The sequence below is a fragment of the Alexandromys fortis genome, unplaced genomic scaffold, assembly GCF_014885135.2.
Source record: "Alexandromys fortis isolate MF-2015 unplaced genomic scaffold, M_Fortis_MF-2015_v1.1 scaffold_58, whole genome shotgun sequence".
NCBI classification, from domain to species: domain Eukaryota; kingdom Metazoa; phylum Chordata; class Mammalia; order Rodentia; family Cricetidae; genus Alexandromys; species Alexandromys fortis.
In genome coordinates, this window is record NW_026067940.1 from 4,062,373 (window position 1) to 4,080,061 (window position 17,689).

At 52.0% G+C, this 17,689-nt stretch overlaps 2 protein-coding genes across 7 annotated transcripts in view; one reads left to right on the forward strand and one right to left on the reverse strand.

Moving 5' to 3' along the window:
• The window catches only part of Ppp1r12b (protein phosphatase 1 regulatory subunit 12B), a 207,720-nt gene extending 201,404 nt beyond the window's left edge, over positions 1–6,316 (forward strand). For all 5 annotated transcript variants that reach the window (XM_050147573.1, XM_050147574.1, XM_050147576.1 and 2 more), the window contains one exon: positions 4–6,316. In XM_050147573.1, the coding sequence (XP_050003530.1) occupies positions 4–90 (87 nt within the window). In that variant the 3' untranslated portion in view covers positions 91–6,316. The remainder of the gene's footprint in view (positions 1–3) is intronic.
• A 1,431-nt stretch (positions 6,317–7,747) lies between these two features.
• The window catches only part of Syt2 (synaptotagmin 2), a 110,502-nt gene continuing 100,560 nt past the window's right edge, over positions 7,748–17,689 (reverse strand). For both annotated transcript variants that reach the window (XM_050147581.1, XM_050147583.1), the window contains 6 exons: positions 17,175–17,294; positions 16,702–16,869; positions 16,273–16,440; positions 14,795–14,912; positions 13,851–13,984; positions 7,748–13,097 (listed from right to left, as the gene is read on the reverse strand). In XM_050147581.1, the coding sequence (XP_050003538.1) occupies positions 12,891–13,097; positions 13,851–13,984; positions 14,795–14,912; positions 16,273–16,440; positions 16,702–16,869; positions 17,175–17,294 (915 nt within the window). In that variant the 3' untranslated portion in view covers positions 7,748–12,890. The remainder of the gene's footprint in view (positions 13,098–13,850; positions 13,985–14,794; positions 14,913–16,272; positions 16,441–16,701; positions 16,870–17,174; positions 17,295–17,689) is intronic.

Consider the following 17,689-nt stretch of genomic DNA (forward strand, 5'->3'; position numbering starts at 1 on the left):
CAGGTGTTAACAGAACTGAAATCCGACAATCAGAGGCTGAAAGATGAAAATGGTGCCCTCATCAGAGTCATCAGCAAACTGTCCAAATAGATGAGGTCAGATCTGGGAGGAGGGGGCAGCATTTGCTGCCCACCCCTCGTTTCTGGCCAAAAGAAGTGAATGTTTCCGAAGAAGGGCACCTCCTTGTGATCCTCGTCAGTCACCTCCTCTGCACTGTACATTTTCTCTGCACTCTCAGTGTCCCATTGCTCCTGCACTTGTAGCCCGAGTTTTATGACAGTTTTAACTGAAGCATGATTGTGACTATTTCAAGCAATCTGGAGAAAGCTTTGTGGGGTATACCAAGCTCAGCTGTGAACCCCCAACTTTCTGCTGCTTTGTCCACATTGGTTTTGGTACAGATATATAAGGCTTTGACCCGTAGCCTTTTATACTGACCCACTGTCCTTTGATATAGGTGAGTCTTGTGGTGGCCACTCCAGGATCCTATCTGGGGTACCAAGAGAAAGGGCAGAATGTGGGGTTACTCTCTGGACTGCCTCTGGAGCTATCGCGTAGAGTCCACGGCGGTTGTGACTCTGTTGTTCACCTCTCAGGGACTGACTTGTTTTTACTTTTCTATTGATAACCTACAACTTCCCTGACTAGTCTTAACCTCGTTTCTCCCTTTCCACAAGGCTTAGATGCTCCTGGACTCTCTTGCTCCTTTTCTTTCTGTCCTTTTATGATTTCTTCTCCCAGCCTGATGGCATAAAAGCTGGAACAGAGCTCCTGACCTCAGTTGTTGGGGCCGCTGTGGAAAATCATCACTCTGTTGCCATGATACCATGACCCCGTCCCTACACAGCTAGAGGATGACTTAGGAGTCAGCTTATTCTCATCTCCCGCTTGCTCGCTTACAGAGTGATTTTCTGGGCTCTTCAAGTCAGACATAGCAGCATACACCTACAGTCTCAGCACTCGTGAAGCTGAGGCAGGAGGATCAGGGATTTGAAGCCAGCTACATAGCAAGACCCTCTCAAGAAGAGGGAAATCTGGACTCTGAATGTTGAGCTTGCCTTGCTCCCTTTGGCTTTGTTTACTTTTCCACTTCTGCACCTGCTCCTAATGAGGAATGAAGTCACAAGTCCAGGGAGAGGGTGGGTGGAGCAGGCTAGAGATGGAGAGAGCATGTGAGGACACTTGGAACGCTGTGCTTGTGCTGTGAGACGATGGGAACTTCTGGTCGCCGCGTTCAGGGGAGAGGCAGTGCCCTTCTTAGAAGCCAGCAGGAGAGTGACTGCTGGGGTAGAGACTGAAGGGGACGATCCAGTCTATAATAAGACTCGTGGACTCTTAAGAGTGGCAACATCATCCAGCCCAGCTTCCTCGTGTTATAGGGACCCCTCTGCTGCCATAGCTTTGCCCTATGGTCGGCCTTTGGTAGCTATGCATTTAGTGCTTAAAGCTTGGGCGCCTTAATAAATAATAGAAGCTGAGGTCTGCTGCTTCCCGCCTGCCCAGCTCATTAAATATGGATGGGTGGTGGTCTCTACTTCCATAGTTCCTTCAGTCCTTCAGATGTCATGGTTTTGATGCCTGTCACATCTTGACTCCCATCCTCTAAAGTCTAGACAAAGGCAGCCCTTTAGGTTATTGTGTCTCGGTCTCTATAGAGTGGTCCATAATTCCAGCGCATAGTTAAAGTGCTAGTTCTCATGATGAGCCAGCTGATGTAGCTAATGCTTGATTTCTGTAGGCATTTGTCCTTTGGATCACATTAAAGGACAGGTCCTGTAGGGCCTCATTATTTTGGTGTTGCCAGTGATGTGGACCATTCTAACACTACCTCTGTCATTCTCTTTCATGAGGCTGCCACTGTCCTTTTCTGTGACCCTTGCAGGCTTCGTGTACTCTTAAACAGGCTGTAACCCAGGGTCTTTGTTGCAGATGAGGGCCGCGCCCACTCTGACACTCTTTGAGCATGTGCAGGGCTCTCTTTGCCATTCCAACTCTTCTGAGGAGTCTGTGTTGAGCCACTCTGTTAGGAGCACTGAGCCCAGGTTTTAGAAAGGACTGAACCACAGTGGGAAGGACCTGGCTTCTGCTATAGGAAGCGGGAAATGCCAACAACATGTCAGCCAACTGGTTCTAGAATAGCTAGGACATTGGGGAAGAAGGGATTGCTGCATTGTTCTTAGGAAAAGAAAATGGGATGTTAGGAAAACATTGAGTCTCCTCCATTCATAGACCAGGTGTTCCAGAGTTCTATGCTTTTGGGCCTTTTGAAGTCCAGGGGCAGGCTCTCAAAACTCACACCCTGGCATTAATACCTGCTGCTGTGTGTGGCCTTCCAGGAAGATTCCTTAGGACAAGTTGTTTCTAAGCTTTTCAGCCTCAGGAATCCTGGACTTCGCAGCCAAGAACTTATCATAGTACAGATGTTCCTAGGTAATTCCAGGCACTTCCTTTAGGCCACTAATTTTATTAGACAGAAAATATTGTGAATTTGGTCTCTTCAAAATGATATTGACTGAAAGCCCCCATGAAGGACATAGGCCTTCTGATAGCCAGCTAGACTCTCGGTGCTGTTCTCTTTTCCTCTGTTCTCGGCCAGTCACACACCACAGGTCTCCCCGGTGGCCACCAGCCTCACTTGCCGACTTCTTGTGAGTCATCTCATAGGTGGAGCTTAGTGACCCACTGTAAGCCGGTGGCCATGCAGGATCAGCCCTGTTGCAAGCCAGTCTTCCTGGGAAATTCAGATGGGACAAGAATGTTCTCGCTGCAGCATCGCACCCTGTGTTCTCATTCATCTGACAGCTTTGGGAGCAATGTCAGGGCCAGTCCCGAGATTCTGGGACTGGAGTTTTCCTGTTTGACTTTCAGGGGCTTCTGAGCCTTTCCAGACAGTACCTGGAAGTTCTGACTGCCAGTTTCATCCCTGTCTCTAGGGGAAGGTGGGTGGTGCACATTTAAGGGTGTTGCCTCAAAAGAATCAGAAGAACAGCTCGATCTTGGACCCACTCAGTACACTGAGTTCTCAACTGGGCTGGTCTCACTTCCTAGAACCTCCTTGTCTGTCCAGCAGTGGCCATGTTCCCACCCCCGCTTTCCCTGCTTCTGTCCCAGGCCTCAGTCTTCTAGATGTAAGCACTGTTCAGTGAGGCAAAGTACTGGGTTAGTCTGTGGGCCCTACAAAAGAGTATATTACCAGAGATGAGAGGAGGAAGTCTCCAAGCCGTGCCCTTTGCCGGCACTCTGGTTTCTGGCCCCTTCAAGGCCTCCCCCCCCCCCCCCCCCCCCCCCCCCCCCCCCCCCCCCCCCCCCCCCCCCCACACAGACAACTGTCTCCACCCAGTGTACTGACAGTGCTGGTACTCGTGACATCTGTCGGCTGCTTCAGGCGGTTGCATGACTTGAAACAGAAGCCTAATTGGGCAGCTAGGATGTTAGTGACTACTAGCTTCCCCCAACAGGTGAGCTACAGCATCCACTGCGGTCTCACAGTGAGGCTGGGCTGCAGGAGCCCAGCTGTCTTCCCTCAGGACCGCAGGGCTCTAGTCCATGTTACACGCCCTTCCAGAGGTGGGCCCCACGCACATCTCAGTTGCCATTCTATTCTGCAAACCTTCATAGTTCCCTTGACGCAGGATAAGGTGCACACAGTTAGCTGTAACCCTTGGGCAAGAATTTTTTAAGGACCCATGGGGCTTAAATTTCTGTAATTTATTCATTTCTAGAAGGATGAGAACATTTTGACTCTTAGATTTCTGCTTTTCAAATTTTCAAGATCAGTCTTGTTTTCTTCCCAAACTCAAGCTGTTTAAGATTGGGGTGTCAAGGCTGACCTCTCCTCCTTGCTGGAAAGTGGAGTTAGCACTGAAAGCAATTGAACAGTGTTGTGATTGTTTCCTTCCTGGTGGTTAGGAGCCTGAAGAGGTGGAGATTGTAGCTGGTAGGGGGTGGATAGAGCAGTATGTCACTAGGAACCCAGCCGCCTCTCCTAGATGTGACCAGCACTGCTTCTCCGTACCCAAGCAGCAGGCTTAACTTGGGATTCTGTTTGGCACCAGCTAGTTCCTAATGTTGAGCTCTGCCTTGAGCAACAAGTGTTCCACAGGAAGAGCCTAGCTTCGGCTGAGCTCTGCCTCCAAGCACTAAGCTCTCAGAAGTGGGGCATTCTGGGGCTGTTCAAGGCGGTCTTTCACAAGAGACCATGCTGCTGCTTCAGGAGTTCACAGACCCCACAAACCACATGGCATAGAATGGTGCAGTCAGGACAAACCCTGGAGGTGGGTGCCTGCAGGTATGATGGGTAAAGGCAGAGGGCAGGGTCTTTGAATGTGGAACAGGATGGAGATTGCAGACGCTGGGAGTAAGGAAGCCTGATTTCTGCACCTGGAAGTGCGTTCTGTCTCGTTGAGTTCTCTCCTCAGTTCCAGCTAAGCCTGAGAGGAGATTTTAATCAGCCTTCCTAATGGGTACTGACACTGCTCAGAGCGGTGGACTCTGTCAGGGACAACTATTGATTGCTTGTGTTCTGATTAGATTGGAAAAATAGATCAACTTCATTATAGCCCAGGAGCTGTCATTGTCACAGCTACAGAGGAATGAAGTGGTCTCTGGGGGCCGAGGAAAAACAACTGGACCCCAGCAAACCTGAGGGAAGCTGGAAGTTGTCTCCACGTCTCCTTGCAAGCTATGGTGAAGGTCACAATTGCAACCCAGTATCTGAGTTGAGATGGTGGGGGTGGGAACTCCTAAAGCCCATGCATTGATGCATGTTCTGGCCTTACCTCAGAAGACTTGGCAATGGGAGGCTCCCTTCCAGCCTGGGGTCTCACACACACACATACACACACACACACTTGCCAGGCTGGAGCTTTTTAAAAGAGGTCTGGTGTTTTCTTGATTAGAAATGAAAACTCAGAAACCAATTTTATCCAAGTGTGTAGCTCTGTCTCTTTTTCTCTTCCTGCACCAGCTTCCCAAAGGACTCCCATGCATCTGCTTGTCTCCCAGCTTGGTAATCTGCCAGAATGACATTTTGTTATTTTGCCTCTAAATTTTCCCCTCATGCTTCCAATAAAAATGTACTTGGGTGGCCCTTAAGGTATCATCAAGATGGTAGCGTATGTCCTTCCAACTAATCATACCCCTCCCCTGCCTTCCCCCACACTCCTCAGGCCTGGCTTCCACACTTGGGCTTGATGGTGCTTGAGGGACAGGTTCCCATTAATCAGCCAAGAGTCCTGGAGAATTTTCAGACACCAACAGCATGTCATTTCCCCCACCACCCACAGCCAGCCCTATTCCATTTTCAAGGCCCCTCAGAGACAAGATTTGGCTTATAGGTCTAGATTTTCGTCGCAGGGCTGTGTCTGAGACGTTCATTCCTTCTTTTCCTGGGGATGTGACTGGTCCCTGCATAAGGCAGAAATGTCTCCTCAGCACAGGCTGAGCTAGTCTATATAGAAGTGACAGCCTCTTACCCAGCCAGGAGAGAAGACCCAGAAAAGGCTGGACTATAGAGTCCTAAGAGCCTCTGATGTGCTCTTGAACCCAGAGTGAAGGTCAGAGCAGGATCCTGAACAGGGGACACTTGGGCCAGCACCAGCTTGTTTCTCTCCCAGGTGCTGTGTCTGCTGTTCTCAACCCTACTCTTCTGAAACCTCAAGCGGATCCCAGCCTAGCCTAGGATGGCAGAGTCTAGTGCAGAGTAGCTGCAGGTAAAGGCAGCAGAGGTGGGTCCAGGAGAAAGCGTCCATCCAACATGCTCACCTCACCAGTCACCTGCCTTGAGCCCTTGGCAGGTCCTCTTCCTGGCCTGACCTCGAAGCACAGCCGTGATTTCCCTGAAGAGGGAGGTAACATGCCATAACCGCTCCCTCTGCAGCGAGATGTGGCCTACTCTGAGGCAGTGCAGTTTAGTTTGGGCATCACCGTTTTTCTCTATTTCCTTCGTCCTGGTCTTGATCACCACTTGAACGCTAGCATTTTGCGTTTCCTCTCTCCACCCTTCACCCACACTTATGCACCAAATGGAGCTGTTTTCCAGCTGAGTTGTGTAGATTAACTTCAGTCAACTGTAAAGACACCTGGAGGAGGCTCCTGAGGGAGGGGAAGCCAGACTGGCTTTGTGAACTGAATGTATTTTTATGCAACTTTGAGTGGCCTTTCAACCCTGAGATGGATGGATTTGCTTTACTGATTGTTATTATATGGTATTAAGTGTTCTGTGTTTGAAAGTTTGGTAATAATATTCACATCTGTATGATGCCTGTAAACACAACAGTATTTATAAATGAACAAATAAAACTGTGTTTTAACTTTGTGCCATGAAAGTGATAGAGCTCCCATTCACCAGGCGGTCCCCAGTAGTTCCCATTGACTTAGCAGTCTCTGCATGGGCAGCCACAGTGCACAAGTCACCACATGCCCTGCCCCGGGAAGATCTCCTGGGTTGACTGGCAACCCTGAGAAGAAATCAGCGTTTCCAGGGCCTAAGGGTGGCTGTCTCATTGAAAGTGAAAAGCAGGGTGTGCAGCCCACCTGATAGACCCTAACATCCATCCTACATAGGGAAGCTGCACCCAGGGGGCTACTGATGGTAGTAGGCTCTGCAGGCTCCCAGCACCACACTGTCCACCTGGGTGAGGGTTCCTTGGGCCACTGATTCAGGACATCCAAAAATGACTTCTTACATCCAACCCATGCACATCAAGCTAACTGTGGGGTCATTCGAAGAAAAGGAGCCTTGCCCAGGGAGTTGCTCCACAGGCTGCTGGTAGGGCTGGGGAGTGGGCAGCCAGGTTTGGGTCTGCTTTCTGCCAAGTGGAAATCCTTGGTCACTGAATGGGAGGGAGGGAAGATTCTTTTCCCGTGCTGTCACCAGCTGTTTGTAGCTCAGGCTGCAAGAGGAAATAGGCATGATGTCATAGTTGAAGAGTTCAGCCCTGGCCTTGGGGTTTGAAGCTGCGGCAAAGCGTGATTGACGCAGGACTTCCTAGACCACAAACATCATTTCTATGGAGCCCCTGCTGGCTGTGTAAGGTCTGTAGGGTCAGCTTCATCTACTGGGTACCATCCTGCAGCAGAGCAAGACACCCACAGTCTTGGATCCCATGGCCCCCAGGACTGCAGTAGCCAGCCAGGTCTGGGCTCCTGCCAGCTCAAACAGGCCCTCTGCCCAGCTGCTTTCACTGCCCCCTGACCATCTGGACTGGACATGGAACACAAGCCTAGTGCATGCTGGTCCAAGACAAGCGACAGACTGATGAACTAAGTAAGAATTTAATCTTTTCTTGGTTTTGGCCCTACTGCCCCCTACTCTGTCCATAAGCATTCGGAAGCCTTAATGGTCATGGTACCCCTGCCTCGTCAGTCACAGATGGACAGCCTTCTTTAGAGAACAAGACTGGAGACTTTGTAGTTTCCACTTTTAAACATCTACACCCCAGGACCAGCAGCCCCCATGATGTCAGCATCAGACTGTGGCTGTCCCCTAAGCTCAGGTTCCCTAGAGGGAACTCACCAGTATGGGACAGCCCTTGTCCTCTCAGGAGGGTGGGCCCTGGGTACCTACCATCCACCAGAAACCCCACTGCCCTTCCCCCAAACCCAGAAAAGAATGGGCTGTGACCCATTCATGCTGCGCTAGAGGCCAGCGCCCCAAAACCAGCTCACCTCCCAGCCCAACCCTGCTGCCCCATTGGGACAACTCTATCCTCCCCCACTAAAAAAAAAGGAGAAATGCTCCCCGCCCCCAGGTTGCTTTCAGCTCTTTTCTTTAATAAGGAGACGCAGCTCATTACAAAATAACAATCCGACAGATGAGACAAGAACAGAGTCCACAGAAGGGATGGAGAGAGCAGTGCCAAGCAGAGGGGGAGGGGAGGGCTACACGTGTCCTCATGAAGACAGGGAGGGCTCCTGGTGGGGCCAGCGCACTCCAGGGTTGACGTGGGCACACTCGGGTTCTGCCCCAGCCCCAGTTTTGATGGTCAGGCTTTCAGGTCGTTATCTAACTGGCTGCTCAGAAAAGCTGGGGTGAAGCTAAGGCCCACACACTGCTCCCACAACCTTGCCACACTTCCTGCCGCTGTTCCCAGTGGGGAGTGGGGGGACTCCAGCCAACCCCAGTCTACACTGAAATGGTTGCTCCAGTTGCCCCGTTATGTCAGTAGCACAAAGGTCCCTGGGACTTGCGTGTGCGAGTGTCATGGTCTGTAAATGGCAGAGCCCCTGGTTGCCTCTGGCTTTGGCCTGAGGTCCCCTGGATTAGTAACATATGACTGCACTCCTGGGGAGTCCTGTGGGTCCCAGGCTGCTCCAGGCCTCTCTCCCCATATTGTTACCGCTTGCCATGCTTGCTCAGGCTGCCCTGGGAGCTGATGTGAGGGGCAGAGTCTAGTGCCGCCCCTCATCACCACACCCGCCACCGTGCTCTCAGGGGCATCCTGCTCTGTGGCACTGCTGGACCAAAGAGGGAGTGTGGGTGGAAAGCTTAACCCACTGCAGTTCTTGGTTTTCCCCACTGGTCACTTCTCCACTGCTCTCTGTGGGCCTTGACAGCTCAGGGAGAAAGAAGTAGGCTGGGCTAGTCTTGTTCATCCCAGGCTACGGTGAAGCCCAGTTACAGGCTGGGCTGCTGACTTCTGAGAGATCTAAGCCACAGAGCACGCCACTGCCCTGCCTACACCCAGGACAGAGTCGAGTCCCACCATCAGACCTAAGCCAAGAAAGCCAGCCAGGGCTGTCTCCTGGGACCCCACCAGAAGCCCTGAAATGCCAACTGTCCTCATGATGCAGGGCTGAGGGAACAAGAGAGGATAACGGACAGGTGAGCCCTTCACAAGTGTTCTATGGGGAGCCAGTTGGAGGGACAGGGGTGCTCCTGGGAGGAGTCAAGGGCAGCCTCCAGTAGGAGGCTCCTTTATGGCTTTTCAGTTTCTTCAAGACAGTGGGAAGAAAGGAACCACGCCACACACATGGAACATAAAGGCAACGGGACACCAGACACAGGCTAGACATAGTACACTGTGCCCCAAGGGTTAACCCTACAGACAGACATGCAGCAGACCTGCCGCAGGGCCCGTGTTCTCCAGCATCTTCCCCGGGCGAGGCTGGCACCGGGGCCAGAATGTGGTCTCCCATTGCGGACATTCCCTGTAGGGGATGTAGGGTGGGACCGAGGACAAAGACTTTACACAACACAAAATCAAGGAGCAGCCAGTTTTGTAAAGTGGGTTTGGGGTTGGGGGATCAAGGGGACGCTCAGTATTGCCATGCGGCTATTTACAGAGTTGTAGGCATGCATCTCGGTCAATTCTGCTCATGTGTATAGATAGCATCCTCTCTCAGAATATAGAACTAAATGCATGTGGAGGGGTCAGGTGAGGCTCAATGGCTTCAGAAGTTTCCTGTTTTGTTGTTGCTTAAAAAATAAAGTATATTCATATATCTTCAAGTCACAGTGTCCCCTTCTCAATATTGCAGTTCGAAAAACAGGTTAAGTCAAGTCTGTGGTAACCAGCTCTGGCCCCTGGGACTGAGAAAAGAGGGATGAAGTAGCCAGAGGGTCTATTGCCAGACAAATACAGGATTTGCCAATTAAATTTAAATTTCACACTAAAGAATGAATCACTTTATAGTACAGTATGTCCCAAATATTGCATCAGACATACTTACACTTCAAAATTATTTATCTGAAATTCAAGTTTAACCAAGTATCCTGTATTGGTATTGGCCGAATTTGGCAGCCATTACGGGGCTCTGGGACACCTCCTGCTCCCCATGGCTCTGAGAGAAGACCCCAACCAGCCTGCGGTGGGTGGGAGACAGAGCAGGGGCAAGCAGAGGATGTGGTGGGGGAGGGAGTCCAGCCTCTTCCTAACTTGGGGAGACTGCTGCTGTGTACACCCTCAAAGACAGGCTCTCCTACAGGGTTGAGAGACCCGGGATTGTCAAGAACTGACATATGACATTAAAGAGACAAGGGATTCCTTCCTCTTGGGGAGACATGTTTATAAAGCTGCTTTTACGAAGAGGCTATAGGAGAGACCTCCCTCCTCCCTCACCAAATCTTAGGCCAGCAAAAGCATTGCAAGTCGCTCTTGCAGAGACACAAACTATGTGTTGGCTTCTGGAGGAGAAAGAAGACCAGGGTCTCCAGTTGGGCCTCACCTTGCTTCTCATAACAAGCATCTGCTGTTTGGAGCCCCTGACTCCCCAGGCCTGTCTTTGTTTCTGGGGTTAAAAACTTCCAACCCAGAAGTACCCAGAATCCCTCACCAGCCAGTAACATTGACTATCTTAATGCTGATACCCCAGGACCCTGACGTCCCCAGAAATAAACCCCCGTGGCAGTGAAGGTTTGGAATGCTATACTGGGTTTAGGTCACATCAACCCCCAGTGCATAAAGACTTGAGTATCGACTTGTTCCTGCCCAGCTCCTGCCCTTGAACAGGTGCCGTCTGCTTGGGTGGCTAGCGAGGGACCGGCCCTAGGCCTGGGAAGGAGCCACTTCCGGCATTGATGCTGCCTCCAAACTGATGACCAGGGTCCAAAAGCCCTTGCAGGCTGTCCACAGAACAGAGCTGTAGCCCGTCGGCAAGGGACACTAAAACCATACCTTCCCTCCTCTGTGAGCAGTGCGGTAGGGCTAGGGGCTACGAAAGGCCTTAACGAGGTTCCAGGAGAGAAGCCGAGGGTTGAAAGATGGGTTGGGAGAGCTGGGAGAATGTAGAAAGAAGGAAGGGTAAGGTGGAGGGGGGGGGTCTGTGAATGAGGTTTATGGAATGTGTGTGAGAAGAGCCAGTGCAGGAAGGGACCTGGGAAAGCACCAAAGTTCCACAGCTCTGAGGATGGAAAGGACTTGTGAGGTCCATGCCAAGACCCTGGTACTCCTCAACCACCTGGACTCGGAGTGGACCCTATTGCCCTACAATTTTCTGTACCTCTGGTCCCAAGGAGTCTACAACCCATCATCCCAGCAGAGACCTCCCTCCTCAGTGTTTAGCATACACGCACATACAGAGAGTGTATAAAATACATAACTTCCCATGTACCCAGGGCCAGCAGCAGAAGTGTTTCTAAGGTACGCAGGTCAAACCTCACTTCACAGTCTGTTTCTGGTAGAGGGGTTAACCTGGTCCCTACTTAAACAAAAAAGCAAACCCACACAGTTCCCATTTTCAGTAAAACTAAAGGACACCCTGTGCCTTCTTCATACTGGGTTCTCAAAGCCAAACTACACCACCATCCATCAGACCTAGAAGAAGAGGGAAGAACCAAAGTGGGCAGAGCAGAAGTTCTGCCACATTGCTGTTGAATTGTGGCCTCCCTTGGGCTTCCAGGAAGCTGTGTATTTTCTGTGGTAAGAGAACAAGGGCCTGAGAGATTCAAGGAGAGAAGAGAAGCAAGACCAAGGGAAAGGGGTAGCCTCTAGCTACATGGGGCTTAACTCCTTTGCCCGGGATGAAGGTTGGAGGGGTACTCAGTGCTAGCCTGACTAACATATATATGGCTTTTATCAATACTGGGGACAAGCGGGGAACAGGGAAGGGGACACTGAACACAGGGGTAGAAACCTTCGCAGGTTTCCTCCAGCACTCATTTGAAATGAACGCCCTGTTTCCTGGCATTTCCCTGCCTCTAGGAAATGGAAGGATAGGGCCTATCCACAGCTCTGCCTGGGCCCCTCTGGCTACCATCACAGAGGCCTGAGGACCCAGGGAGTCAGGAATCAGAGTTGTGAGCTCATCGCTGTCTATCCATGCTTCCCCTTCTTGCCACCTCCTCCTTACCTGGACCTCAAGGGACCTAAACACTCAAGCCTTCCTCTCTCAGGTCTCTGGCTCTGTGCAGTGTTTGTCTTCAGACAGTATTTTTCCACTTAGACAAAAAGGGGAACAGAAGCAAAAGCAAGATGGCGCGTGAATGCAAATGACCGTGGCACTGCTTGCGCTCTGCTCTGCGGAAGAAGGAAACTTGTACTTCCCACTTAGGAGGCAAAGATCCAGGAGCTCAACTTCAGGCTTTCTCAGTAACCGGGCTCCTCCTCATCGTTTGATGCCATCAACAAGAATGCGATCCTGGGGCCGGCAATCTCAGGTAGAGTTCAGTCAATCCGATGAGAGTTTGTTCCCATGAATGTCCCCAAAACCACATTCCTGGGGGAAGCCATGACTGACAAGAGGAAGTCTGTGATGGCATCAAGGGCTTTGGTCCTAGTTCTGGACACATCCAGCACCACATTGTGCTGCCTTCCAAATGGCCATTCCCAAGGACTCTGAGAGCTTCACACGCTGCCGGGCCTCCCACTGAGGCAGCCGGCTTTCTTCATCCTGGAGTCCCTGAAGACTTTCTCCTTTCACATGGCTTCATTGTCCATGGCTCGTTCCAGAAATGAAGAGAAAGACTCAAAGACAGAGGCAGGCAGGGATGGACACACACACATGCCCACACGCGCACACACGGGTGCGTGCACGCACACACACACACACAACACGCTGGACATTGTGTTGCCTTGACAGTTGAGAAACAGAATGTGCCACCATTGGTTGATCCAAAACCCAGGAAAAGCAGGAACTGCTTCAACTTTCCTCCAATCGAGGCCCCGCGTGGGGTGAGGCCTGTGTGAAGCTCTGAGAGTGAGGGAAACCGCGACAGACATGCAACAAGGACAGCTCCTGGAAACAGACAGAGCCAGGCTTCTCTTTCACCACTTAGGGGACTCCCTTCACGCAGCCACCGAAAAGAAGTTGGTCTTTAAAAAGAGTAAAAGGAAGGAAAAACAGGACACACTGCAAACAAATGAAGAAACCTCTAGGGTCGCATAACTGAGGTATTGATAGCTCTGGATCTTGTCAGTGCCCTCAGAGGCAGGAGGCCCAGCGTCTGTGGCCTACTTGTTCTTCCCCAGGAGCGCATCCACTTCCTCCTCTGGCTTAAGAGAATGCCACTGGGCGATCGGCCTCCGAGGGTTGGCCAGCATGTCGGACCAGTGCCGCAGCTCCGTGCCTGTGGCGTTGCTGCCCACAAAGATCTTGCCGATGGCTTCGTTCTTGCCCAACTTGTCGTAGTCTAGCACAGTGACAACCACCTGGACTTTCTGCAAGGAAGCAAAGGGAAGAAGGAATTCAGAGAAGAAGGAAGCCGTGATATCCTGCATCTCTGTCTACACTGCAAATAATACGGAAGGAAATGCCTCCAGGTTTCTGGCCTCCAGCTCCAGCTCAGTTTCAGTGGACATGGAGACGGAGGGCAAACCCTTTTCTTTTTTCTTTTCTTTCTTAAGGCAACCTGTTTTTCTACCAGCGGTATACTTGAGCATACACAATGCTCTAAGAACTGTAAGACCTTACAGGACAGGTGTGGCCTCTAATGAAGTCAGTGGACACATAATAAAAATAAATAAATAAAAGTTGCTAGGCGGTGGTGGTGCATGCCTCAACACTTGGGAGGCAGAAGCTGGAGGATCTCAGTGAGTTCGAGGCCAGCCTGGTCTACAGAGCGAGTTCCAGGATAGGCTCCAAGGCTACACAAAGAAACTCCATCTTAAAAAACTATATATATACCCCTTATGAGGCAGTTTGTTGAGTTTTTCATCCTTACAATCCTGTCCCATGGTATTTAACATAAAAAAATAAAACTGTTAACAGAAAAAAAACATATATTTGTTCATATATATGTTCATCAAATACAATAAGGACTTATATGACTTTTAAAAGTTAGTTCATGTCCATCTCCTCTTCAGAAAAGTCCCCTCCGTGGTCCCACCCCAGCATCACCCACCCATGGCTGCTCTCTGCCCCCCACACTTGTCCAGTGAACTCAGAGCTCAGGCCCCTCGAGGCTTCAGCACCTGGATCTGCTCAAAGGGGATCTCGAAGCTGAAGGACTCGTTGAAGTAGGGGTTCAGGGTCTTCTTCTTCACGGTCGTCTTCTTCTTCTTGAGTCTCTTGCCGTTCTGCATCAGGTGGATTTTCACATAGGGGTCTGCAGAGAAAGCCCCAACCCAAGAGACCTCTAAGCCCTGACCGTCTTCCGGTGTCCCCAGGCCATTTCGGGATCGGATAGGCCTCCACCCTGCTGGCACCAGCCCCTTGGAAAGCCCAGAGAAGGGACAGGAAGTCATCTCGTTCAAGGGTGGGAAAGGTGTTAAGGACCATCCCTAGTACATGAATCAGGGGAACTTCTGAGCTTAAGAAAGGCCTTGTGAGGAAGCATGGGACTAAGTGGCCCGGTGCCTGGGCTAGGCAGGAGACACGGAGGTGCCACAATCAAGGCAGACTTCTGCCGTGTCCCGACCCCACCCCATCCAGACACAGAAGGGAAAGGACCAGCCCAAGGTCACATCCTGGGTCAGTGATGGAGTTAAAGCCCAGCCACAGGGCTCATGGTCTGAGGGGGCTCTGTAGAGGCTTTTACCCATCCGCATCCTGTGGCACAGGCTAGCCCTCTTCACTGTCAGAGCATCCCCTTCCAGAACAAAGCTGACAGAGCCTACAACCTCTCCTGGAAAAATATCCCCTCCTCTGGTGGTATGGCAGAAAGGCAAACTTTGGGCTAAGCCTTGCCACTTCCAATGCTTCCTTCTAAAGTCCTATGTCAAACAAAGATTCCTCTGTCTTCTCCATGGCCCACTGGGCGTAGCCAGAGGGTAATGGACAGGCAGCCTGGAAGAAAGGGTGAAACTGGGAAACTGCCCCGCAACAAGCAAGCCACTTCCTACTGTCAGCTCCAGGGACTCAGAGCAGTGACTGGCTCACTGGTGCCACCCACTGGCACCCAGGGGTTCTGCAGTACCTGAAAGGCCCCCCACGTCCATCTTCTTGAGGTTCTTGGCCTCCAGGATACAGACTGTGAGTTTCCCGGCAGTGGGCACATAGCGCAAGGAGGTACAGATGTCACCCAGCTTCTCCGGCTGTCCAGGGAAATTAGCGGGTCTTAGGTCACTTCCGTTACCCCAGTGGTCTCTAGTGTGGCTGACCCCATCTTGAAGACTGGCAAAGCAGTGGTTTCTAGCCACCTCCCTAAGTCATCAGCTCCCACATCTGTCCTGGTTCCCAGCCATGGTCTGAGGAAGCTGACGTCTCCAAGAAGGCAGAGGACAGGCTATAGAGGGACCTGGCAGACCTGGCAGATGTAGGGTGGGCTCAGGTCCCCGCCAAGCTGGGCTGAGAAGGGCACCAAGAGCAGGTGGCCAAGTGGTTTTGGGAGCTTCTTCCCTGGTGGCTCGTGCCTGCTGCCATCCTTTCCCATCAGCCACTGGGCTCACAGAGTGATGTGTGGGTTTTAAAGTATTTTCCTTTGCTTTATTATTTATTATTGTGTGGACAAGACAAGGACACTGTGTAACCAGCAAGAAACTCAGAAAGCCAGACAGCTGTGCAGTACTGGGCAGAGAAGGCTCAGGACTCCTGACCCTTAGAAGGCCTCTGCTAGCCCCAGTTTCTCAGGGGTGGGGCCACCAGGGTGAAGGTAAGACCAACCAATCACACATGTCTTCCTTCAGGTGCATAGGCCTTCAACTCTGGCAACAGGGCAGGCCCCAGCTATAGAAGAAGGCCTGCACCTTCATCCCTGCTTCTCCACTGAGCACCAGGCAGGCCACTTCAGGAGCCTGGCTGAAACACGCGAAGACAAACCATACTGAGAATCATATAGAATCAAGGCCGGCTTTCCTTGTGGGTAAACTGCGGCATAGAATCTCATTGACAGTGGGACCTCGAAAGGAACAATAATGATGCCATCCTTATCCCATAGCTTGCTTGGCAGACACCAGGCACTGCACAAGGAAGGCACTTTGCATGGGCGGTTAATTTCCAGCTAGAAGCCTCTAAATGAAGGCAGCAAGGCCACAAAGCTTGGTGGTGGTGGTGCACACCTTTAATTCCAGCATTTGGGAGGCAGAGGTGAGCCGATCTCTATGAGTTCAAGGTCAGCCTGATCTACAGAACAAGTTCTAGGATAGCTACTCAATAACCCTTCCCCAAAAGGAGGAGAAGAACAGGAGGAGGAGGAGGAGGAGGAGGAGGAGGAGGAGGAGGAGGAGGGGGGGGGGGGGGAGGAGGAGGAGGAGGAGGAGGAGGAGGAGGAGGAGGAGGAGGAGAAGGAGGAGGAAGAGGAGGAGGAGGGCAGCAGCTTGCCCTGGGTCAACAGCCAGGCAGTGGGGAGCTGGACTTCGATCAGCAGACCTAACTCTAAACCTCCGCTCTTCCTAACATACACGTGGAGGAACAAGTCTACATGAGCACTGAGAGGCCAGGCCTCTCCACTCTTACCTCTTCCTTCTCCCCGCCTTGTAGATCTCTCCACTCCTCAATGGGCTGGCCGAGGTCCACGGTGTTCATGGGCACCTTCACCTCTCCGATGATGTCATGTTTAGAGAAGCGGTCGAAGTCATAGATGGCCATCACCAGGGTTTTGCCTCCTAACTCCTGGTACGGCACCTGCAGGGCACAGACGGGGTCAGAGGGGGCCAAAGTGGCTTGATCACTTCTAGGGGGATGCTGCAGGAAGAGCCCGGGCTTGGCCCTGTACTGCCCACAGACACCAGGCAGACTGTGGAAACTAGTGTGTGAGATGGGAAGAGGCTACTGCGCCACTCTGAGCAGGTCCCAATGCTCCAGCCATGGCTGTGAACCAGGGAAAGGTGTGCAGAACCCGGGGAGCAGAGGGGGAGCCAGAGTCTCCCTTCCGATTTCCATCACCTTGAAAGTGAAGGTCTCGTTGAAGGCGGGGTTCAGTGTCTTCCGGTGCACCTTGGTCTCATATTTCTTCTTCTTGTCTGGGAGGAGGAAGACTTTGACATAGGGGTCTGAAGTGCCACCCATGTCCAGGGCAGGCAGTTCAGCCGCTTGCAGGACACCCACGGTGAGCTGTGGAGAAAGGATGTCTCAGTCTCTGGGCTGCTCATCCAGCCCCAGACAGTCTCCTGCCGCCCCCACCCCACCCCACCCCACCCCAGCAGGAGTCTGGGAAGGGGGCCAGGCCAAGCTCAGCAAGTAAATTAATAGCAGCGTTCACCTGAAACCTTCCCCAGAGGAAACTGACGTCAAAAGCCAAAGGCCACATATGCTCTGTAGCTTCCAACTGTCCCACTCCGCAGAAAGAGACAAGGCCTACCTGCCTCTAGGGAGTCACTTCTGCCCACACCCTGTCCCCGTTGCCCAGCCCCACACACCTGGTTGGCTTGGAAATCATAGTCCAGAGAAAACTGCAGTTTGCCCAGGTTCTCTGGCTCCTTCTCCTCCTCGCCTTCACCCTCTCCTTCGGTCAGGCCCGTCTCTGCATCGTCATCATCCTAGAGCTGCGGGCGGGGAGAAAGGGCTTAAGGGAAAGGCAGCAGCCACCCTTCACAAACTCTGACTCAGAGCCCTTGTGGGGGGAACTGCGCTGTCAGGAGAGCCAGTACAAGGCAGACCATAGGAACCAGCATGACATGGGAGAGCGGCTCATCAGGGAACCCTCAGGCAGACACCCAGCCCGCACTTGGAAGACATGACACCTCTCCTCCCTGTGGGGTCGGGCACTGTGCCACAGGCCGGATAGCTTCTTGAAGCAGGGGGATCACTTTCCTTAAACCCCATCAGTCTTTTGCTCGGATTTACCCAACCTGGGCGAGACATACCAGGATTGCAGTCCAGGCAGCCAGGAGCAGGGTGAGTCCAGAGAAGCGGAAAGAGAAGGGAGCGATGT